At 41.0% G+C, this 25,195-nt stretch overlaps 2 protein-coding genes across 2 annotated transcripts in view; both read right to left on the bottom strand.

The window, feature by feature from the left end:
* The window catches only part of Tgs1 (Trimethylguanosine synthase 1), a 31,394-nt gene extending 18,644 nt beyond the window's left edge, over nt 1–12,750 (bottom strand). The window contains exons 1-6 of the mRNA XM_071584307.1: nt 12,641–12,750; nt 12,205–12,351; nt 11,964–12,126; nt 10,380–11,689; nt 6,129–6,404; nt 4,727–5,003 (exon numbers count right to left, since the gene is read on the bottom strand). Coding sequence (XP_071440408.1) covers nt 4,727–5,003; nt 6,129–6,404; nt 10,380–11,689; nt 11,964–12,126; nt 12,205–12,308 — 2,130 coding nt within the window. The 5' untranslated portion in view covers nt 12,309–12,351; nt 12,641–12,750. The remainder of the gene's footprint in view (nt 1–4,726; nt 5,004–6,128; nt 6,405–10,379; nt 11,690–11,963; nt 12,127–12,204; nt 12,352–12,640) is intronic.
* A 4,137-nt stretch (nt 12,751–16,887) lies between these two features.
* Nucleotides 16,888–21,885, bottom strand: LOC139687181 (uncharacterized). Its single transcript, XM_071584306.1, has 2 exons — nt 21,370–21,885; nt 16,888–16,938 (listed from the first exon to the last, which is right to left on the bottom strand). Exons 1-2 carry the CDS (start codon nt 21,883–21,885, stop codon nt 16,888–16,890), a joined length of 567 nt encoding a protein of 188 aa, XP_071440407.1.
* Between the last annotated feature and the right edge of the window lie 3,310 nt (nt 21,886–25,195).

Below are 25,195 nucleotides of genomic sequence, written 5' to 3'. Positions count from 1 at the left end.
ATCAGAGAAATAGCGGAGGACTTGAACATTGCCTATGGATCCGCCCAAGACATTGTGGTTAATGATTTGGGTTTCCGTCGTGTAGCAGCAAAGTTGGTGCCAAAAGACCTCAATTTCATGCCAAAAAGAGACCGTGTTGACGTCGCAAAAGACATGATTTGCGAGGCTGAATCCGATCCCACATTCATCAAAAGGATCATTACTGGAGACGAGACGTGGGTTTATGAGTACGACACGCAATCCAGACATCAGGCAAGTGAATGGCGTTCACCAAATGAGCCGAGACCAAAAAAACCACGTCGTTTTCAGTCAAAAAAGAAGGCAATGCTGACGGTTTTCATGGATTACAACGGTGTAGTGCATCATGAATTTTTGCCAGAAGGCCAGACAGTAAACAAAGAGTATTATTTGGGCGTTATGAGACGTTTGCGTGAAGCAATTCGCCGAAAGAGACCAGAAATGTGGGCAGAAAACTCGTGGATTTTGCACCATGATAACGCACCGTCGCACAGTGCTATCATTATTCGTAATTTTTTGACGAAAAATGCAACAAATACCATCCAACAGCCACCGAATTCACCTGATTTGGCTCCCTGTGACTTCTTTCTGTTCAATCGAGTTAAAAAACCATTACGGGGAACGCGTTTTAGCAGCCGAGAGGAAGTAATGGAAAAATCGCAGGAAGCACTGATGGACATACCGAAAACCGAATATAAAAAATGTTTCGAGGATTGGATCAAGCGCTGGCATAAGTGTGTTGCAGTCGATGGGGATTACTTTGAAGGGGACAATATAGATTTAGATGAATAAACTTGTATTTTTAATTTTCTGAATAAATTCCGGGAAATTTTTGATCAAGGTAGTATTACAGCCAGTATACTTCCAGCAGTGATTCCATCAATTGAAAACTTAAGAGTTGAAAAAAGTCCCAGCTGACTACTTCCAAGATAATTGTGGAAGTTAGGATTTAATATAAATTTTTTATTTCTACCAGGAAATTATTTGAAATTTACATATTTTACCATTTCAATATTTTCGTGCAAGCTCAGCATAAAATTACGTCAAGGGTTATCTTTCCCAATGGGCTTTTCATGATAAAAGGACTGTCAATGCAATGGGAGTTTATTTCCAGAATATATTTAAGAATAATTAACTTCATTAAGTATTTTGATTTTTTAGTTAGTATAGAGCAATATCAATTGATAAATGTCTTGGAGGTTCACACAGTCTACAAAGCTTACATATAAAAACATTTTGTAGATTACATGTTTCCTATGAGTAAAATACTTGTACATGTGCAGACATAAAATTTTAGTCTACCACAAATCACTGGTTTTTGCCCACAGAGATCAATCTCAAAACACAACTAATCTAATCAAGTCATTTGCAATAATTTTCAAATAATAATGATGGACATGGAAATAGAAACATTTTACTACTTCCAATACCATGACTCTTAAATAATGCTTATAAATAACAGAGGCTAAAATGGCATATTGAAAACATACCCCAATATATCTAATATAAGAGGTCTGTTCAAAAACTATCGCGAATTTAGAATTTTTGCAGGTTTTCTATATTTGATTTTTGATTTTTTTGTGGCATTATTTTGGTACTTATGTCTCTCACTTAGGCCAAGTTAAGTTGACCATTTTGAATGCTCAGTTAATTGTTGACAGCTGTTTTGCTGGGATGTGTTTTGACTTTTCTTCGATTTTTGTCCGTTCCAAAATATGGATCAAAGAATCTGTATCAAATTTTGTGCAAAAAACGAAATTAAGTGCGCGGATGCATTCCAAATGTTGACTGTGGCATATGGAGAAGCTACCTTGGACCGAAGCAATGTTTATTGGTGGTACATAATGTTTTTAGAGGGCCGAGAAGATGTGAACGACGAAGAGCGTGCTGGACACCAGAGTACGTCAACAACAGACAACATTGATGAAGTGAAGAAAATAGCATTAGCCAATCATCGAATCACCGTCAGAGAAGTTGCTGAGGACCTAAATATATCGATTGGCTCGTGCCATTCGATTTTTACCAATGATTTGGGCATGACACGGGTTGCAGCAAAATTCTTACCAAAATTGCTCAATTTCTACCAAAAACAGCGACGCATTAACATTGCCAATGAGGTGTTGGACTCTGTCCACGATGACCCAAATTTGCTCATAACTGGTGACGAATCATGAGTTGATGGTTATGACGTGGAAACTAAAGCTCATTCATCCCAATGGAAGCTGCAGCACGAGCCAAGACCAAAAAAAGCACGCCAAGTTTGGTTGAATATACGAGGGTCATCCGGAAAGTAGTACCCGTTCGTGCCGCATGAAGTGCTGACGACGCGAGTAGCCGCTGGACGAGGTCAGATAGCTTCAGTGGCTTGTCTGCCTTCTCTGAGCCAAGTTGCGTGATGCTAGCATTGCCTGTGTTGTTTCTGTGATTGTTTACAATGTTTAAAAAAATTGAGAACGCCGCCAGTTGTGAAGTGAGGGCAGTGATTAAATTCCTCAATGCAAGAAACGTTCGCCCATGTGATATTCATCGCCAATTAAAGGAGGTGTATGGAGACAATGTAATGGACGAGTCGTCTGTTCGGCGGTGGTGTCGCAACTTCAACATGGGGAGGGGGAACACACACGACGATGAGCGTTCGGGGAGACCGTCTGTCATTACAGACCAACTGGTGAGCTCAGTTGACGAATTCGTGAGGAACGATCGGCGCGTCACAATTGATGACATCTGTGAGCATTTTCCCAATGTTTCTCGAACAATTGTTCATGAAATTGTTAAACACCATCTGCATTATGCAAAAATTTGTGCAAGATGGGTCCCTCGCGTATCTCAATGAGCTGGCGGCGAAGGACTATGCAGCAGGAATACAGAAACTTGTCACACGTTATGACAAATGCCTTAATTTGCTTGGAGATTATGTTGAGAAGTAGTTTAAAGTATCCTCTTTCAAATAAAATTTTTTATGTTTGTTAATATTTACTTTTGTGTCTTTATTTCACGAACGGGTATTACTTTCCGGATGACCCTCGTAAAATTTTTGCTCACAGTTTTCTTAGATTGCAGGGGCACGGTGTATCATGAGTTCTTGCCGCAGGGTAGAACGGTAAAAAAGGAATATTACCTGCAAGTTATGCACAATTTGCCCAAAGCAACTGGCCACAAACATCCGGATTTGTGGAAGGACAAAAATTGGCTTTTGCACCCTGCTCACAAATCGTTACAGGTGCGCAAATTTTTGGCCAAAGACAACACACTAATGATGCCGCAGCCACTGAATTCCCCAGAACTGGCCCCAAGTGACTTTTTCTTGTTCCCAAAACTGAAGAGGCACATGAAAGGATGACGCTACACTACGATTGACGTGATAAAAATGTTGGCACAAGTGCATAATATCTAATGGGGATTACTTTGAAGGAATAAAATAGATATTTATGAATAAATAAATAAATTTTGAAAAATACAAAAGCTGTGATACTTTTTGAACAGACCTCGTATATAGCTAATATATGCAATATGACCATCACATATTTATGCATATAATAACAGTTACTACTGCTAATAGCATTATCAAAATTTTAAGATCAACATCATTAATTGAAACACAGGGTGTAATCAATTTCAAAGTTCAGATAACAAATAATACGTATATTTCAAGGTGTTGAAAAATATTCATTTTTGTGAATGACCATTTTTTTACGGAGTGGACAAAGCAAGTAAAACAGATTACCTTTCTTGGAGGTGTTTTGGAACAAAATAGTAGGGACATACAAATACGGATGGTGATAGGCAAACATTTTTATCACGAAGAGGAGAGAATTGATGTCTGGGACACTGATGTTGAGCAAGGCTGTTGCTGTTAAGAAAAGACTAGACAAAACTTTGGTAAGAAGGGTGATTATGTATAGTACCAAACATGGTCACTGAAGCAAGGTGATGTATATAGATGGGAGGCTTTCAAAATGTGGGTGTGGAGAAGGATGGAAAAGTTGAAGTGGATGGAAAGGAGAATAAACAAGGAAGGGCTAGGCATGGTGGGGGAGGAGAGATGGCTGCTGGGAGCAACCCAAAGGAAGCAGGAAAGGTGGATGAAGAGCATTTTGATTGATTATAGATCACTGAAGACGGTAGTTTGTAGTGGTTTTTAGGGAAGGTGACCGACATCTAAGGTTATTCCCACCAGTAGGGGTTAATGGGAAAGGATACAGGGTGGAGCATTAGCCTACTCTTAACAAAGGGTGCAAAGGGGTCAGCAGTTTATCGTCCCATCTATTGGACAGTGTGCTGACTCAAAGTGCTCTCTACAAAGCACTAAAAGTAGGGATTGGGATATCATTGAAAAATATCTGTCTCCAGGATTTGAACCTGGGCCTTTCGGTGGGAAACCAGTACATTAGCCACTGCACCATCCCAATCCCCTTGAAGACTGTAATAGAAGAATATTATTTAGGGGGATATGAGGGGTGGAAAAGAATAAACATGCTGGATGTAATGGAGGGAGGTAGAAAAAATGCTGAATTGAAAAACAGTTTAATGTCTTTTGGGTTATCAGGGTGTGTTTGTTAGTCGAATCTCAGAAAATCAGTGATGCTCAGGGTACATCCAACAAAAACCTATTTTAAATGGATAGAATACCAATTAATTACATTCAAAAACAAAGCAACAGGGAATTTAAAGGGCTGCAATCAACCACCATCAACTAAAATCTAGTCACCTTCTCCAATGTCCCTCCTTGCTTAGGCACATGAATGGCATCGAGAGAAGACCTCTGCTGTATTTTAAGATGTCTGTTGGCTCCTTTGATGTTTTTCTTGCAATAGGACACAACACCACCATGTATCCTATGGAGAGCTGCATCGACTTTATTTGGCCCGCTGCTTGCCTCCGAGTGGCTTTTTTTATTGATGCTCAAGTCAAAAGTGTATCCCATCAGAGAGAAGGCATTTTTTACACCACTTAGGCCAGCAGGTACTTCGGTATCATTTTCATGGCTGAAAACAGAAAATAGTGGGCATGGAGATAAGGTTAAAATGCAACAAAATACTGATGTATCATATGATCATAAGAAGCTCCTAGTAAACAAAGCATTTAGTCTACTACCCAGAAAAAATCATTTTCATGCACCATAGAAAAACGGACACATCACATATGATTTCATTTTATTACCGAGCCTTGATTCTTAATTTCTCCAGAGTAAGGGAATTTGTAAATTGGCTTGATGGAAAATTTACTAGCTTCTCATTCAGTTCGTGGGCAAAACAATGAAGCATATTACCATAGCAAATGGTTTTAGTGGCATCATGTAGACAAAATCATCCAAAAAAAGATGAATAGCCATCTGTAATATAACTTTTGAAACATCCAACAAAATGGGTAATATTACCATTTATATTAGATTATTATAAAAAGTTGCTACGGAGATATTTTGTAATGTCGATGAAACATGGATACACCACTACACACTTAAATTTACACACACTTGAAATTTAGGAATTTTCCCAGATATACTATATGTCACCAGCAGTCAGTGTGCACAGAAGAAGGCGAATTATTCACAGCGAATTGTGCGCAGAAGAAGCGAAGATTATTCCTTCAATTAGGATTATTATGGCGACCATTTTTAGGGATTCACAACAAATGATATTAACAGACAATTTAGAAAAAGATCTGTCACAGGACAACTAACACAGATGTTTACCATGCATTACTTCAAGACCATTTAAAAACCAAACAGCAAGAAAAACATCCACAATCACATACATTATTTTTCTTAGTTGTGCATGAATTCCATGAATAATGATCTCTTTGAATCAAGAAACTCGTATGGGTTATACCAATTTCCGATCCCACTTGAACAAGTGAATTTATTGGCCATGAGAAATGCAATGAAATTGCATTACAATTCCAGAGAAATTCACTAATGCAGCTGTACAGAGATATGAACTTTGTTTGCCTCTTATAATTATAGTTGGAATACGGAACAATAATTAGTAAAATATTTCCTGAATAGCATATCCAATGGGAACCTCGGATTAAGTAAAACAAACCATATACACATTCAAATAAAATTGTAGGCCCAAAGAGCACCCATGCAAGAAGAATGAGAGCATCCAAACCTTCTTTTAAGAGAGATGGGTCGGTCATTGGGAGGTTCCTTGCCTCCTCCACTGGCCTCTGTTCCTTTGGACCTGCCCTTGCCATCAGAAACCAACCCGGCAGCAGATGATGATCCCAGTTCTGCATTACCAGTGCTGTTGTCAGCTGGGGTACCATTGCTCACCTCTCCCCCACCATCCCCGTTCGCTTCACATGGCTCATCATCACAACCATTGGTACTAATCACTGAAACACTCAGACTTTTCAGAAGAGCACCAACAGAATCTAGCAGTTTCCTGACAGTGAAAAAACAGTACACAATTATTTTTACATTTATCAATCACTATATGGCCTGGTTATACCAATAGTTTGACCAAAACAAATTGATTGACTAATTTTATTTATTACTGATTAATTATTGTTACTAGTAATTACATTCACCCACCCATATTGATTGATGGTGAACTTGATGAATACTCACTAAACTAATGTTCTGACCACTAATTGCTATTTGTTATCATTAATTAAACAGAAACAATGGCAAAATAAGGAAATGGTTGATGACCAAGAACCCACTTACCTACCACGATCATCATTTACACAATGATTGCCGTAGATGAAGGTGATAATGCATAAAGTTATAAATGAATAGTTGCCTTGTAAGAACCGTCAAATATATAAAAATGAATTTTTTTCATAAATCTGGTTGAAAATGCTAAGCAGTTGTGATAAAATCATTAAGCACAAATTGGTAAACTTAATTAAGAAATAACAATATTACTTCCTCAGAGTGTACAATTTATAACTATGCACCAAGAAAAACTTATAATATGCATGTACACTATGGCTAAAACATATTTTTAACATGGATTGGATGCTATGGAGGATATTAATTTGTATTTAATTTACATTTAAAAGCAACAATAGCAATATCAGTCACCTGCCACTATGCTCAATGGTATAAGAAATTCATCCATTCAGAGTAGGCCAGTTCTTTCTCCGGATCTGCCAGTGGATTCACAGGAAGATATGCTAACTAGAAAATTACACCCTATGGATGAAGCTGTAGGGTTAAGTCTCCGACCATGACCCTATGGCCAAACCACTTGGTTACCATATTGTTGCAAAATAGCACACTGGCTTGTTATGATTTAATATTATGGTAATAATTTACAACAAATAATATACACCCATCCAAATATTACTCAGCATATAAGGTAAGCAAATTTCCTCAATCATTTGAACCTGGTGACCCATAATTTTGCAAATTCCATCAACCAATGTAGCCAAAAATATTTTGTGCACCAAGATGTAGACATTTCTCCTGTGAGGTAGGCATACATAAAATACCAATACAAATTACAGACGAGGTGACATTGAGATGTGACCTGTTCACAATAAATTTTCACAGTGGAAACTTCTCATTTGGTCATTAATATGTTCCAATCCTACAACACCACACCAGAAACTATTTTATTCAAAATATAATATGCCTATTTCATTTTGAGACTCCTGAAATGCTTCCATACTTAACTCCAGCCAGCCAGTATCTTTGCCCCCACCCATGAACTTGCATTAAGCATATGAGGGCCCTGCAATAGGGAGCCATTGACAAACAACACTCAAAGATTAACCTCGTGGAAATTTCCTTATTAAATTAACATGTTTTCTGCAGAAAAATAACTTTCAGGTGTAACAATTTATCATGGCATTGCCTTACAGTAAACAGTTTTCACGCCATAATATCCCAAAAATGCTCAACTTCAGATGAAATTCAGATGATAATATGCACAGCTTCTTTCAGCTGTCGGTTGTGTCAATATTGATAGGATTAAGCAAGATGCAAGATATGAACATAACAGTTTCAGGTTTAACTTTGTGGAATTCCTTCATGATGAGGATAAGAAAATTGGACTTCCGCATATTCTTTACGTGGAAGGGCAAAGTTTCTTTTTTTTTACCCTCATCAGGCAGGATATGAGACAAATATCTGGTCACTAATACATGAAACACATATCCTGTTCTTTGTGCAAGTAATCTAAGTCTTTATAAGAACTCAATTTTTTTTAAATGGCAGAGCTCACTGTGCTACTCAAAGTCATTCTAATGAGCATCACACAACTAAACACAATGAATGGCAAAAGAAGCACATTATAAACAGCACACTTACAGATGTAAGGAGATTTAAACAACAAATGAACTACTATGACCAATATGGACTACCAGTGACCGAATGACAAACTTTAGACAAGTTGTGGATACAAAAATCAAGGAATAAAATCTCAGGTTAAATTATCCTGATTGAAAAAGTGAGAAGAGACAGGGAAATATGACCATTGGCTTCCCAAAGAAACCAGTCCACAGAAAGAGTAGTAAAATCATTGTTTGATATCCCCCTTTTCATTCAAACATCTCCACACTCAAAGGCATGGCCAACTTCTCAAAAATTCAAAAGATAATGGCACGTCTAATGGGAAGGGAAAATGAAAGGAAAAATAAGCTGCTCTGAGAACAGCTTCTAAAAGCTCTTGGTCTTATCTCTGTCACAGTATCCAGAAGAATGGACGCAAAAGGCATAAATGGTGGGAATAATGTGGAAAGATGAAATACATCTTCCAACATTCTACTATAAGACTTCTTACGAAATAACTCTTGGCAACATATGGTTTTCCAAAACTTGATTTTGCCCTATCTTTATTTTCTGTCTTCAAATATTTTTTTTAGGTGTCCACCCCAAAATTTACCACAAGTTCAATGCATCTTTTAATTGAGTTCAGGAGCAGTACTGATGAATTTAAATGATTCAGAAAGACGATTTCTCAATGGATAACTCTGTATGCATGTATATGGATGGCAAAAGGAAGATTGAGTAAGACAAACATTTTTCAACATCTAAGTTTAACGAAAAGACAAAATGATATCAGACTTTTCTTGACAGCGGCTATCCCAAAGGAAACTTGAAGGGTATGCATGAAGGGTATGATGCATGCTGTTTCACAAAAGGGGAGGAAAACACTTGAAATTAAGTCCCTACCAAGTTTCTCATATTACGCATGTATGTTTCTGATTTCTTCAGCAATATCACATGAACACGAAATTACACTTATTATTTCTAAGAAATCCAATTCCAGGATTTATATCACAACACGTCAAGTGAATTAGGTAGACCAAAGAGGACAGCTTTCATTTCTACATGCAATGTATAAATTCTAATGCAATATTAGTAACAGGGGCCAGTGAAGTTACCAGGTCATTGATGAATCCATTGGATGAATTCTTCAGGCGACTAGTGGAGTTTGTAATGGTTTTATGCCACAGCATGCAGTTTTATTATGTTTGGGCAGCAGTGCATTTAAGCTTCTTGGCTGACGGTAAGAAATGCTAACCATGGATTTGCAACAAGGCTCTTTTCTTTGGTTCTGCATGATAACCTGACATGATTTTATTGATTGCAACAGCAGTTATATTGGAGAATGATCTCAAGTTCACAATTCTTACAGCCTGCAATACAATCCGAAAGATACCAGCTATTTTTGAGAATAAGTTGCAATCAAAACTGCAATAGTAACAGTTTTATAGTTTACAGCAGGTATCACTTTAAGCATCTTCTGTAATAAGTAACCGTAACTAGAAGATCCAATAAAGGTGCTGTTAGGTTGCCTACCAACAACTACAGTCTTGATGACTTCAACATAGATAAAGATACAACTATGAAACTTAATGCCAAAAAGATAAGGACTGATTATGACATAATACTCACCTCCTATCCATCTATTGTCCTTAAAGATTTGAACACCAGTTGTAAAATGACTTTAAAATACATAGAAATATATCTATGTACATTAATAAAATTAAATTGAAACAATCACAGCTTTAAAATACCACTAAAACGTATACATATATTAAAACTATTTCATTCAAATTTATGAATTAAGAAAAAGGAAGAAACTGATATGTTCCACACTCATTTAAAATGATTACTACTTACTGCAATACAATATATTTGTAGGTACCACAGCTATTAAACTGATTTGCTAATTTTACCATTAAAATAGTGTTGTAATGAGGATATTGTTTTTGGACCAATGTGTTTTCGTGCTATAATACTATTTTATCCTTAATACAGTGTTATTCCAAACATAAAATTGGATATATTCACCGTGGAAATGGGAGATTAATTTACATTAAGGCATGCATGGTACCTAGGCTATATCATTAATTTTCAACAAGGAGAACAATATATCTTCTACTCATCTGAAAATTTTCCTCACCTTTGACCGGATGACACTCTATTTGTTCTGGAGTGACACCTTTTTGGCACATCTGGTGATTTCACATCCCTGTCATCGAGCAAACCACTTTGAGTGGTATCCTCATCATCATGTTTAGCACACCGATAAGGTTCAAAAGAAGAGCATGCCTCGTCAACCCCACCAGTTAAGTTATACACGTCAGGTGTTGGATTTCTGGAGTGGGAATTGCTCTGACCACCTGGCGTAAAGTTCGAAGTCCTTAAGCTGAGGAACTCATTGTAGTGGAAATAATATCTCTCCTCAAAATGCTGCCGCCAGAGTTCCTGCCAGTAAGCATCCCCAGAGTCAACATTCCCTTGGCCGCCAGCATCGCACTCTGAACCAGTAGCACAACTCACTTCCGACATTTGGGAAGGACTTTTAGCAGAGGCACCATCCTCTTCTTCATCTTGATCTAGGTCTTGACCAAGTGAAGACACAGTAATCTGAGTGACTGTTGTTATGGAATCACTAGGAGACGAGGATGCAGAAGATAGAGAGCACGCAGATGAAGATGAGGATGATGCTGCAGCCGACCCTGACCGATTGCTTGATCTGCTGGCAGCCAAATCCTCACCAGCATTTAAAAGCACATTCGCATGTTCTCTTGAAAATTCAGAGAGAAGTTCAGATTCTTTAGTGTCCGCATCCTCCACAGCACTAGCATCCCCTGATGGACTTACCGTTTGATATTCATTGTCCTCCCTTAAATTTTCCTCCCTGTTGCCAGTGGCCTTAACAGCTGACTCGACACCAAGGATTTGCTCTGTACCCTCATCCTCCCTATCAACATTACTTTCAGAGAATGACAGATACCCTGGGTTCACATAGTGACCATAAAGTCGCAGCCAGCTTTCCCAAATTAGCCGTTCACCATTCTGAGACCAGAAGCGCTCCCATAATAACAATAGGTCTTCACCACCGGTGCTCCTTTCTTTAAAATTTTCAAGATTCCCAGGATGAAGCTCCACCCCTGGGTGCCCCCAATCAACAAGACAGCCACCCCCTTCTGATAGATCTGCTCCGCTGTCACTGCCATGGATGTCTGAATGTAAATCATCTTCCACCTGCTCTTCCTCTTCCTCCTCGTCTTCTTCAGGCACAGCATCTTCATCATCAGCAAGCTCGTTGTCTTCATCGTCTTCTTCCTCGTCTACTTCAAGCCCGTCCATAGCGACCTCAGCCTCACCACTGTCCCTCATTTCACCGTCCTCCTCTCCAACATACTCATCAGTTGAGTAATTGTTGTCAGTATGAGATGCACTGCAATAGCAACTAACATTTTCATCCTATTGACAGAATAGAGAAACATGGAATGATTAAGGGACGGTAATTCATGGAGGGATGGCGCGCAAGGAATTATCTTAATGTTAATTAAATTGATCTACATGTTTATTACGTGAAAATGGTTCTCGTTAGCATGCTTAAACTATTCGCGACAAAGTTTCGCCATAGATAAAAAAAATGCACTCCGACAGAAAGTGAGAACTAGAGAACATGGGCACAGAACTGGATAGCAATTTTAAACAAGAGAGAAGCTCCATACTTTTATGTTTTACGTACGTCCTTTTTCCCTGTTTTCGACAGATGAGATTCGGTGGCACAAGAAAAATATTGCACGTTTTCTTTAGCCTCAGTAGAATGAAAAGCCTCCTGGAATTGACTGCCTTTCTCATCGATGGAAGATGAATTTTCACACATTCCTTCCCTAGCACTCCCAGCATCACTATACATACAAATAGAATTTGATCATAATATTATAATGAAAGGAATTAACTCATTGGGTTGAAATAATTCTACTCACCGAATAAACACCCTGCTACAAAGGCAGTAAATGTTTTCCTCAAGAGGAAGTCCAGTCAGAGACAGATGTATGTGCGCTAATGGCTCCCAGAAGTGCTCACACATGTTCAAATTGTTTTAATGCACGTATAAGTGCTCTGAAATGAAACTACAATAGAGAGAATTAGCGATATTTTCTAAATAAACATTGGTAAAAACTAAAATTCGATGGTCATGAAAAATATGAAAACAGAATTTATGAGGTGCTCATTAACCACTCTGTTTATTCGTTATTAAAATTATGAATATAGTTACCAATAGAGAAGTAGCAATATACGAATGAGTGGATGAGGAAATTGGATAAAATGCTACAACACTAGATTTTCTACTCCAGGAAAACCCCAGAAATATGCACCTGGGCAGAGAAATGAATAGCTTACCTAAACTATATTACTTACTGTAAACGTTAATAACTCATTTTTCTCTGTAAAAACGCTAACAACAAAACTTAGAGTTTTGAATAACTTTATGAGATTAAAATTTTTAAAAATTCATCCTAGAATTGCAGTTTCTCAGACGCAGGTGCGCATTCTGATATTCAGGCTCAAATTTATAACTTTGCATTTACCCGGCAGGGTACCAGCAGCTGTAAGCGCGGTAGAGCGATCTTTATTTGAAGGACCTGACATTTGAAGCATGCTGCATTGCATTCAGATTGCGTCATAATATCCTACTAAAAAGTGAGAAAGGGAATTAAAAGTTCGAAGGATGTTTTGGTACTATATTTAATTCACCATTCGGTCAATGTGTTAAAGACTGGCGGTATTTTTTAAGGTGCATACGTGCTGTTTTTCTCAAAATGATATTCTTGTTTTGTTGTAGAAATATTTCTTGTTAGTTAAAGTTTTGCCAGGGTAATAACCCCCGGCACTAAATGAAAGGGATCGTTTATTATAATTTTTCTATAAATGAGAATATTATGACTGAAGAGAAATGAATGTCGACATCATCCACATGATAGGGGCCATGGTTGTTTTTTGCCAAAATCGATTAGGATAAGGTAGATGAAATTGGTTCGCGGAATTTGATTTATAATTTGAAAGTCTTTAAATATTCGCCGAGGTTCAATCCCGTCAAAGAGCAACATTTACTTCAAATTTGTTTTTCTTTGCGTTATCTTTCTCATATTTTGTATTTCTAATCTTTGAAGTTCCAAGTTCTGTGCCAATTCATTCTTATTCTTTATGCTCCCAAGCTCATTTATTTATAGGATTGACTTATTCATGAGTGAACTAACTGTTTATGTTTAGACGCCTATGAGAGCTCTTCTTTGATCAGAAATACACACTGAGACTTTTTGCTGTTAGCATAATCTAAGAATGCCATATTATTTTCATATGGTTCACAGCTTCAGTTAATTGTAATGGAAGGCAATGATTCTATGTTGCAGAATTAAATATTTATATTTTTTGTCATGAAAAAGAAGCTTTATTTTAAATGCACTTCTTGGCCCACTTGACTTGGTCTTGTCCTTGATTATAACTTTGGGATGCACCCATAATAGACAATTTTCATTTAATGGAAAGTGCAGTATTTTAAATTCTTCAATATAATTTTTAATGATTAAGAAAAGTCCTGTAATTAATTTTCAGCAAGGTAGTAGCTAGCTTAGTGTGAATTGTTGTTTAACAGTTGATTAACAATGCAGTCTTGAGGACTTCCATGCCACCATGTCAACATCCCTCGAGTTTGTTGTCTCCAGCATAACTTTATGGAAATAGCATAAAATATTGAAATGAAATTATTGACTATGAAATTCCACACACTTTATTTAAAAAACACAACCCAGTTTTCGACATTGAACATCATAATCAGGTGGTCCTCATAGAAGCAAACTTGATATATATATATATATATATATATATATATATATATATATATATATATATATATATATATCATCTGATCAGGGAATAGGAGTTGGTCAGAGAGGAAGGGTAAGGGAGGGTGGCAGGGTAAAAAGGTTAAAATGTAGCTGGGAGGAAAAGAAAATTACATCTTTCGGCGTCAATCGTTGACTTGGAAGAGTAGTCGGTCTAGGAGTGGGGATTGGGAGGGATATAAAATTTTGTTGGCAAGTTCATCTTTGCAACGGACGCATTTCAAAATTTCCAACTACTCCAAAGCATCGAGCCATTGACATTTATTTTGAAAATGAAGAATTTTAGTCACCAAGTCACTTTTGTGGCCATTCTCGATGAGGTGCTTTGCAAAGAGGGATGTTATGTTCTTATTCTTTACTCATGTTTGGTGTTCTTTTATCCTTACTGTCTTATACAAAAATTACTTAAATTATCACCTTATCTAGTATCTAAATTATCATCTTAAATAACACCTGCATTCTCTCTTCTCTTTTCCCCTCTACTAATAAGAATTGTTTAATAGGTAACCATTTCCCAATGCCTTTTTTCCTCCTCCCCCAGATATCTACTGGCCATGAAACTAAGTTCATGAAGTAGAAACTCCCGAAGAACCCAACAATGATGGACACAAAAGAAACCTCCATTAAGAAGGTGTAGCAAGTAGGATATTTGGAGGGAGGATATGGTGATATAAAAAGGAAGGGTGGCTATTGGCACTTTAGAGGGATGGCTTGTTTATTTGTTATAAATGCTTATATACCATAATAAATTATGTTAAACTACAGTTTTAAGCATTGGTGAGTTAACATTTACATTCTATCTTTCAGTCAAGTGAGTGAACACATAAGGAAGAGGTTACAAATTGCTGCTCATAAATTGGCTAGATACATGCTAATTCCAATATCGACAGGGTGAATCATGGGGATTTCGGAAGAACTACATGATATAAAACTCTGGACATTTTGTTGCTTTAAATACTAAATATATATGTTTTGTCGAATAATACATGCATGTATATTATCCAGTAATATTTTTAATAAATAAATGTGACAGTAGGATTTTTGAGCTAAATATTTCCACCCAAATACCTTTGGAGTCCAATTCTGTTTTCATATACCCTGATAGAAATAAGATAAGACATCTTACCCTTCATATACTCAAGGTAGAGCATCCCCTGTGCCGGCTGGGCTAGTGGTTAACCTCAAAATATCCCTCCATTAGTTTAATTCTTTTTCTAACTTTTCCCACTTCATAATCGAAGGGCATTGTAGTTACTGTGGAAAATTTTCCCATTTTCATATGCATGGATAAATAAATATAGTTTGTGTGGAGGATCCTTGGATTTACATGCACACATTCTGTTTTGTATGCATTCATGTTCTGTATGCATTTTGTTTTGAGAATAGATAACTTATACCTCCTGTTCTTTTATGTCATTTATTATTATAAGGTAATCTACTGGTTAAGGTAGGTTTTGGTTGAACACAACTACCAAATAAAATTTTGTGACTTCTAACAAAACACAAAATCCAGCATCCTACTCTACATCAGGTCCCTCTTCATCTCTGAGTACTTCCTTCCTCCCTTCATCCCGTCTAAAATTCCTATCCCATTCCTCAGCTTTCTTCGTTTGCCTAACATTCACCCCTCTATTACAGTCTTCAACATCTCACTGCTGGTCAATACCCATCATCATACCCATTCATCCACTTTTCCTGCCTCCATAGGAGTTCTCCCAAAAAACCCCTTTCTTCGTCCACCATACCAAGTACTTCCTCATTTGTTTTCTTCTCAGTCCATTTCACCTTCTCCATTCTTCTCCACACCCACATTTCAAAAGCCTCCAGTCTACGTCTATCCTCCTGCTTTAATGATCACGTTTCCGCACCGTACATAGCTAAGCTCCATATCAAAGTTTTTACGAGTCTTTTCTTAATACCCTCACTCAATGTCCCTGTCATCAACTCCCTCCTCCTTGTGAAAGCCTCTTTGCCTAGTGTAATTCTTCTCCTTACGTCCCTACTACTTTGACCGTGTTGATCCAAAACACTTCCGAGATACGTAAATTGTTCTACCTGCTCTAATTTTTGCCCTCCTATTTTAATGTTTAGCTTAGCCTTTTTCTTTCTAGAAAATTGCATAACCTTTGTTTTATTAATATTGATTCTCATCCCATATCTGTCGCACTGAATTTCCAATGCAATCAGCAATGCTTGCAACCCCTTGGCTGACTAACAAACTAAAGCTTGGTCATCAGCGAACCTAACTGACTTTTCCAATTCCCCACCCACTTTCATTCCTACCTCCAGTTCTTCCCATGCCTCTTAAATCATTTCCTCTACACACAGGTTGAACAGCAACAGTGATAATGGGCAGCCCTGCCTGACACCTCTTCCTAAGGCTGCCCATCCGGACTCCCCGTTCCCCACTTGCACCTAAGCAGTCCAAGACATGTACAGGTTGCAGATTAGCCTCCTATCCCTCCAGTCTATTCCTATTTTCTTCAATATATTCATAAGTTTTCCCAATTTACTCTATCAAACGCTTTTTCAAAATCTACAAAACAGGCAAATATGTCCTGATTGTATTCTATATTCCTCTTGATTAGTGATCTCTTTACTGCAATGGCATCACGCGTACCTCTCCCCTTCCTATGTCATTTACTGTGATACAATTCCTCATGAAGATCTTCCCTTTGGGAACAATAATCTCCTTCAATTCAGAAATGTTGTCACTAGAATATGATTGCGGAACCTGAATACTGCAGGGCATTTACCTTAAAGTTAGAAAAATGGGTTTGCTCTCTTATTCACACCATCTGAATCTGGTTGTATCTGCAAGAATTTTATATCTTAGAGCAAAGTTGAAGAATATCTTGATTTTTGAGTTAATGAAACAGTTTTAGTCAGATCTCAAAATAAGGCTAATCTTTCTTCACAAACAATACAAATATGAATTTAAAATGTAGTAAAATAATGAAATTCTTATCAAGCTTCACAAATATAATGAAACCTGAAATTGTTACCTGAAATTCTCCTCTGAAACCTAGTAATCGTTAATGTTAATTTCAAGCAACTTTATTGTTTGCTGTTCATTTTAAATTAGGCCATCAACTTGTTGCTAATTTTTTTCCTTTGACTTATTCTTGAGACAAGGATTTCACTAGATAATTAAGGCTGGAGTGTGATTACACATCAACCTATGAAGGAGGTATCGTGGTGGAAATAATGACACCTCCTAACAATTAACAAAGTTTATTGTGCTCAGAAAATTAAAACCTTGATGAGGCGATTGAACAGTAATTATTCAGTACATATTCGGCCGTGCGGTGGCGAAGCCAGGAGAGAATCCTTCACCAGGAAGCAGCGTCCTTGGGTTGACCACGATGGCGGCGCGCGTGACGGTCCAGAGCCAGTCAGAGAGAGAGAGTGGGACTGAGAGTGAGAGTGGGTCTGGCGGCGTGGCTCTGGCAGCGTGGTTGCGCCCTGGCGGCGGACCCTGGTGGCGAACGCCGGAAGCCAAAACACTTGCCGGTGAAGGCGCGAGCGATGGCGCTCAACGATGATTCAAGTGTTGAGCCGCCACACCACCCCCTTGGTTGTTTTATAGTCCCTGGTGGTTAGTAGACATTGGAAAAATTGTGGAAACAGGAGGTGATAACGGGTGAGCGGCAAGGAAGGAGGGTGTAGTGGTGGTGGAAGCATGACAGGTTAGGTAATGAAGTCAAGACAACGAAAGAAAAAGAGAAAATTATAGTTGAAATTCTTCAAGATGCGACGGAAAGCGCACGCGTCTCCCAGATCGGGTTGTCCGTTCGCCGCGCTGTGTGCGCAGTGCAGCACCTGGGGGCTGAGGGGCTGGTGGTGCAGGCAGCGTAGCTGGGCGCGATGTAAAGGCGGCAGGCCATCTTTCGTCCGATTCTGCTGCCTCCAGCTGTGGCGCGGTGTGGTGAAGCGGTAGAGCTGCCTGGTGGTTATAAATTGGTAGGTTGGATACCGTAAAGGCAGGTTTGAGTCTGTCGAGAGAAATGAACACATCACGGTTTGGTAAGCGGACTTTGTACGCCTTATCATTCCGTTCTAAAACTTTAAACGGCCCGTCATACGGCAGCTGAAGAGAACCCCGCGGGGGGCCGTGCCGGACGAAGACGTGGGACGCCGTCGGCAAGTCTTTGAAGATGAAGACCTGACGGGAACCGTGGCGGGCAGCGGGGCGAGGGCTCAACTCCCGGAAATGCTCGCGCAACTGGGACATGAAGGCGGTGTCAGCTGGCTGCGATGGAGAGGTTGGTGAGAGGAATTCTCCGGGAAGGCGGAGAGGCTCCCCATACACTAGCTCTGCAGTGGAGGCATCTAGGTCTTCCTTCCAGGAGGCGCGGAATCCCAGGAGGATGGCAGGAAGTACGTCCACCCACTGAGTGGTCCCGTGGCAACGGATGGCGGCCTTCAGCTGTCGATGGAACCGTTCTACCATCCCGTTCGCCTCAGGATGGTATGCTGTCGTCCTGAAATGCTCCGCGCCGGCCATGAGGGAGAGCTGGCGGAAGAGGTTGCTTTCAAACTGCCGTCCTTGGTCGGTAGTGATGCGTTGGGGTGAGCCGAAACGCGACATCCATCCGCTAAAGAAAGCGAATGCCACTGTCTCGGCCGAAATGTCACCAATCGGTATTGCCTCGGGCCATCGGGTGAAACGGTCCACGCACGTAAGGCAATATCGAAAACCACGTGAACTTGGGAGAGGTCCGACCAAATCAATGTGGACGTGCTCGAATCTCCGTCCGGGAGACGGGAAACTGCGCACAGGGGAGGCAACATGACGAGTCACTTTTGCCTGTTGGCACGGGATGCACGCGCGTGCCCATTCGCGGCAGTCTTTCCTAATAGAGGGCCACACGAAACGCGATGTCACGAGTTTTATCGTCGCTTTCGCTCCGGGATGCGCCAGGTTATGAAGCGAATCAAACGCCTGACGCCGGAATGCGGGAGTGACGTATGGGCGAGCACAAGGGGTGGAAGTGTCACAAAACAAGTGCACAGCACAACCGGGAACAGGAAGTCTTCTGAGCTTGAGGGAAGACTCTTCGTTCTTAAGGAGCGCAGCAAGTTCAGCGTCTGCCTCCTGTGCACGGCCTAACTCCTCAAAATTTACCGCGGAGGACAAGGAATCGATGCGCGATAAAGCGTCCGCCACGACATTATCCGCGCCGGCTACGTGACGAATGTCTGTCGAGTATTGGCCGATCAGGTCGAGGTAGCGGAATTGACGGGGCGAACATCTGTCAGGTTTTTGCTGGAACGCGTACACTATCGGCTTGTGGTCTGTAAAAATTGTAAAATTCCGACCCTCCACCATGTGGCGAAAATACCGGACCGCCCGATAAATCGCCAGGAGCTCCCTGTCGCAAGGGCTGTAGTTTCTCTCGGCCGAGCTTAGTTTTTTGGAGAAGAAACCAAGCGGTTGCCAACCCGCTTCAGTGCGCTGCTGGAGCACAGCTCCCAGGGTGAAGTCTGAGGCGTCGGTAAACAGGCCGAGGGGAAGGGAGGGGGCCGGATGGGCGAGAAGCACAAAGTTCGAAAGAGCGTCTTTACACCGCTGGAAAGAAAGGCGCAGTTCGGGCGTCCAATCCACTTTGTCGCGGCCGTGTACACCACCGCGTAGCACTTCACTGAGGGGGGCCTGTAAGTCGGCGGCATGGGGAAGGAATCTTCTATAAAAATTCAGCATCCCCAAGAATTGGCGGAGCTGTTTCACCGTCACAGGGAGTGGGAAGTCTGCGATAGCACTCACTTTGTCACTTAAAGGCGTTGTACCCTCGGCACTTACACTATATCCTAAAAACTTGACATTGGGAACACCAAAAACACACTTTGCAGGATTAATGAGCACACCGTATGATTTTAATCTGCCAAAAAGCTCACGCAGGTGATGCTCATGTTCGTCCTCATTTTGGGAGGCGACCAAAATATCGTCTAAATAGACGTAGCAGAAGGAGAGGCCTCTGAGTGCCTCGTCGAGGAAACGTTGGAAAGTCTGTGCGGCGTTTCGCAGACCATATGACATAAAGGGAAATTCAAACAACCCAAAGGGGGTCGTGATTGCAGTCTTCGGTATGTCTTCCGGGTTCACAGGTATTTGGTTATATGCCCTCACGAGGTCAATGGTGGAGAAAACACGAGCACCATTGAGGGATGCAGCGAAATCCTCGATATGGGGGACAGGATAGCGATCGGGGATGGTCCTAGCGTTTAACGCGCGATAATCCCCGCATGGGCGCCACTCGTCTCCCTTCTTGGGAACAAGGTGGAGGGCGGAGGACCAACAGCTATCCGAGCGGCGGGCTGTCCCTAATCGCACCATTAATTCAAATTCCCGTTTGGCTGCGGCAAGTTTGTCGGGAGCAAGCCTACGTGGTTTACATGACACCGGCTGACCTGCGGTCGTGCGAATGAAATGCACTGTGGAGTGGGACGCATGACCGGGTGTCCCTGCTGGACGCGTAATTTCGGGAAAGCGCGAGAGAAGAACGTGAAAACGGGTTTCTCCGACTACCGCCTTTATCTGCGTTGCCGGGAGGCGTACAATATTTCCGGCGACGGAAATTGTCGTCGAACTGTCTGTAAGACGAGAATTCTTAACGTCCACCAAAAGACTGAAATGTGTTAAAAAGTCCACTCCGATAATAGGCTGTGCAACGTCTGCCACAACAAACCTCCACGTGAAGTCGCGGCGCAGACCGAAATTTAGGTTTAATACTTCCCAACCGTACGTATTTATTACGGAATTGTTGGCAGCAAAAAGTTGGTAGTCGGTCCGCTGTCTAGGACTTTTGACGAGCGATAGGGGAAACACAGAAAGGTCAGCACCAGTGTCAACAAGAAACTGTACCTTTGTGGTCGTGTCCGTAACGAAGAGGCGGCTTGCTGTAGGGCTAAGGTCGGCGGCCGCGTCTACCGAGCGCCCGCGGTGTTTTCCGGCACCTGGAATGAGCACGGCTGGGTGCAGTGCCGCGCGTCGGCACCAAACTTCCGGTGATACCAGCAGAGTTGTGGCGTCGTACGGCGTCCTGATGGTCCGTCTTCAGAGCCGCGAGATTGGCTGCGGGAACGGGAATGGCCTCGGAAACGGGAGCGTTCCTCTCGAGGGTGCCGCGCCACCGAAAGAGCAGCAACTTGCCGGGTGAGGTCGTCCATTCGGCTCAGGAGGGAGGCCAACATGCCCGAGCATCCACCGGTACAAGATGGCGGGTCGGAACTCACCTCGCTTACCTGAGCGTGGGTAGGGGCGGGCACTCGTTCCCGGGGTATCACCTCACTAATTCTGTCGGCGAGGGAAGCCACGGCGTCTAGGTCGACGCCATCTTGAGCCGCTAAGATGGCGTGGAGAGGCGTGGGTAGCCGGGTCAGCCACAGCGACCGCATGAACTCGTCAGGCATCGACGAGCCTGCCAAGTCCTTAAGATGGCGGAGAAACTGGGATGGCTTCCTGTCGCCCATCTCCTCTCGCTCAAGGAGTCGCCTGATTTTCTCCTCCTGAGACGCAGACAATCGGCGAATAAGCTCCTCCTTGATCTTAATATACTTGTTGTCACCGGGGGGGTTGGAAATAACGTCCTTAACCTCTTGCGCGAATCGAGGCTCTAAATGGCTCACCACCGTATAGAATTTTTTTGCGTCCTCGCTGATACCTGCGAGGAAAAATTGCCCTTCCAGTTGTGCAAACCATAATGCCGGCTCTTCCGGCCAAAATGGAGGCACGCGAAGCATGGCTCGGTCCGTCGACATCTCTGGCGTTTAGACAAACAATTAACGTGGGGAAAAACAGATAAACAAAACGAATTCACTATTGGAAACACTGGAGCCGATAATCACATAGCGAAGCAGATGTACAGATATTCGGGATAGACCAAAACGGCGTGGTCAGTGCACGGCTAAGCACGTGGGGAGAAATGAATCACGTCGGGGTCACCACTATTGAAGGAGGTATCGTGGTGGAAATAATGACACCTCCTAACAATTAACAAAGTTTATTGTGCTCAGAAAATTAAAACCTTGATGAGGCGATTGAACAGTAATTATTCAGTACATATTCGGCCGTGCGGTGGCGAAGCCAGGAGAGAATCCTTCACCAGGAAGCAGCGTCCTTGGGTTGACCACGATGGCGGCGCGCGTGACGGTCCAGAGCCAGTCAGAGAGAGAGAGTGGGACTGAGAGTGAGAGTGGGTCTGGCGGCGTGGCTCTGGCAGCGTGGTTGCGCCCTGGCGGCGGACCCTGGTGGCGAACGCCGGAAGCCAAAACACTTGCCGGTGAAGGCGCGAGCGATGGCGCTCAACGATGATTCAAGTGTTGAGCCGCCACAACCTATATTTGAACTGTGTTGTACAGGGTTTGTACAATAAGTATTGGGACTGGTTCCAAAAATCAAAATTGATTGCAGTTATCATTACAATTACTCAATAATCTTCTAAATACATTCCTACTGCATCAATACATCTGTAGTTCGGCGCATCTGCCACGTGTCAAAAGCCCGCTGGAAGTCGGTTTCCAAAATACTGATGAGAGCCCTTGTCCTCGCTGCTTGAACTCAATGGAGTCGAACCGATACCTTTGAGCTCCTTTTGAGCTATCCTTTTGTAATAACATCATTGAGAAAATCTTCATCTTCCTGGACACAGTCCAAAATTTCTTGCGAAATATCAACCCGCAACAGTTTTTGTTCCTCGCTCAAGACTTTTGGCACCAGCTTCATTGCAAGATCCTATGTTACAATAGTGTGGACAGTTCTGACTGAAAGGCTGGTTTCCTCACTGATAAGTTAAACGCCTGTCAGAGTCCAAAACTTTTTTTACTTTGGCCACCTGAGCATTGGTTCGATCGGTCACCTGACGCAGTACTTGTCTTTGACAAGCTCTCGGTCTTCCTTAAACATTTTGTACCACTCAAAAACTCTTTGTACCACAAATAACATCATCCCCATAAGCCCGTTTAATGAGTGCAAGGGTCTCCGATGCGGATTTCCCAAGTTTAACGCAAAACTTCACAGCGTAGCATTGCTCGACAGTGCGCTCCATGCTGGCATGACGACACCACAAACAATCACACATCACAAAAATCCACCTCCTGTCTCAACGCATGCCTGGAGGTGACTGAACTTAAGTGTGGTGAGTGGTGGGGGACCCCACCACCAAGCCGACTGGTCGGACCCCGATCTACCGCTCTGTTGAGGCTACAGCGAACCAGTGCCGATACTTATTGTACGGACCCTGTAGTTGAGCTTATTCTGGAGTCCAACATAACTGCCTGTAGGGATTCGGTCTTTAGTGATATTTGTGAGAAAATAAAGTAGAATCCAGGTGTAGTAAATAAAAGAGATATAAAAAGGGAATCATAATTATTGGAACCTGTTTTATTACCTGCTCATTAGGTGAAAACAATAAATTTGGGGACCATGACAGGACACCCAAATTTTTATCAATAAAATGACAAAAACAAGGCTGTAAAAATATGCTAAAACCCAATTAATATGGACCTGGAAAAGAGGGGACTGCTGTTTGCAGTAAATAAGGTGGCCTCCCAATCAGATTGCAGCAATATTTGGAAGCAGTACAGAGAGGACATTTCCGCAGAGTAATATTACATTGAAGTCGGAGAAACAAGAGCTAGTGAGAATCCTGGAGACTTACATATTGAAATGGTAATCACCCTAATGGGAAAATATCAACACTTTGTTGCCAGAGGGAAGAAATTCTACTGTGGAAATCCCATTTCTTCCATCAGTATTGGAAGCTGTTTAATGCCAGAAAACATCATGAAGCTATCTTATTAATGTGGATATTTGTGAAATATTTTGAATATTTCACATTTTGGTATATCAACTTCATCACCCAGAGTCCTGTTTTTTTTCTAAGCATAGTCTATAAAAACAAAAATTGGGTAGTATATAGTAGTAATGCTTGGAAACTATTTTATTCGTTTGACCTGTCAGTTAGCATAGAAATAAAGTTCATTATGAAATATCAAATCTGGAGCAAATGCCAACCAGTGTTTCAAATTATTATTATTATAATTTTTTTTATTTGCCTAGAGATCACAATACAAAAATACCAGGTTGGTGGTTTATGTACATGATATAAGGCACATCAGAAAGGAGCAAAGACACATGCTCAATTAAGATACATAAAAGAAATGATGCTCAAAGTTACATAATATTTAGCACAAATCCATGAACATTGGCTGTAACATGCACATGATATATCAATTCAGAAAAATCATTGATCAACAACATGAATCGGACAATGACCATTGCTATAAACTAAAAGTATGAACTTACTGGTTGGGAATATTGTTGAGATATCTGTCAACCGAGTAGAGCATATTACGCTGTAGATATCTTTTTAATTCATGCCTATAAAAGCAACATTTGGCATCTCATGAATTCTGCCAACTCCAATTTGAAAAAGTGGCATGTGACATCCTTACAATTTCACAAGAAAAGTATATCAAGTTCTGGTTTATATTTATTCTAAGTGAATATAGTGAGCCCCTTAGCAAATAAACCCTCGTCAGTGGTAATAAACACCAAGCAAAATATCTTTGTGACTCATGGGTTGCCAAGGACCCTTACTGCTGACACAGCCATTTTTACCATGATAATGCAACAATTTCATCACCCAAGCTTTATCCCACCTTTCAACAAATTAAATTTTTCTCCTGTCCATGTTCGGTTCTCGTTGTTTATTGCTATGCTGCTATTGTATTTTGTCCTCTTTCATGATTGTTATAGTTTTTCACTGTAAATTGACGCTACTGCTGTATGTGAATAATGTTTTAAAATAAATAAATAAATAATGTAAACATTATTTCAAAAATCAAGAGAAAGAAGTGTGAACTAGTAACCCACATAACCATCAGAACAATGGCCTTTTGAAAAGGGTGTGCATTAGTAAGCAGATATTGCAAAAGAGACATGAAACTGATGCAGATTTCAAGGACTTACTGCATGATTGTGGAAGCAACCCTGTGGAAGGGCTTGGTGATTCCCTCACCGGAATTCCATTAATTTATATTTATCTATTTATTTTATTTTACAGACAAA

Source organism: Hetaerina americana, unplaced genomic scaffold, assembly GCF_022747635.1.
Source record: "Hetaerina americana unplaced genomic scaffold, ioHetAmer1.1.p SCAF_178, whole genome shotgun sequence".
NCBI classification, from domain to species: Eukaryota; Metazoa; Arthropoda; class Insecta; order Odonata; family Calopterygidae; genus Hetaerina; species Hetaerina americana.
This window is presented reverse-complemented; position numbering and strand designations above follow the sequence as displayed.

Bases quoted from the DNA above. Each gene is read 5' to 3' on its own strand.
- LOC139687181 (XM_071584306.1), bottom strand. From the start codon at position 21,885: ATGTCGACGGACCGAGCCATGCTTCGCGTGCCTCCATTTTGGCCGGAA. The intron at 16,939-21,369 runs GTAAGCGAGGTG...AAATTCTTGCAG, and splicing joins CCGCCCCTACCCACGCTCAG to ATACAACCAGATTCAGATGG.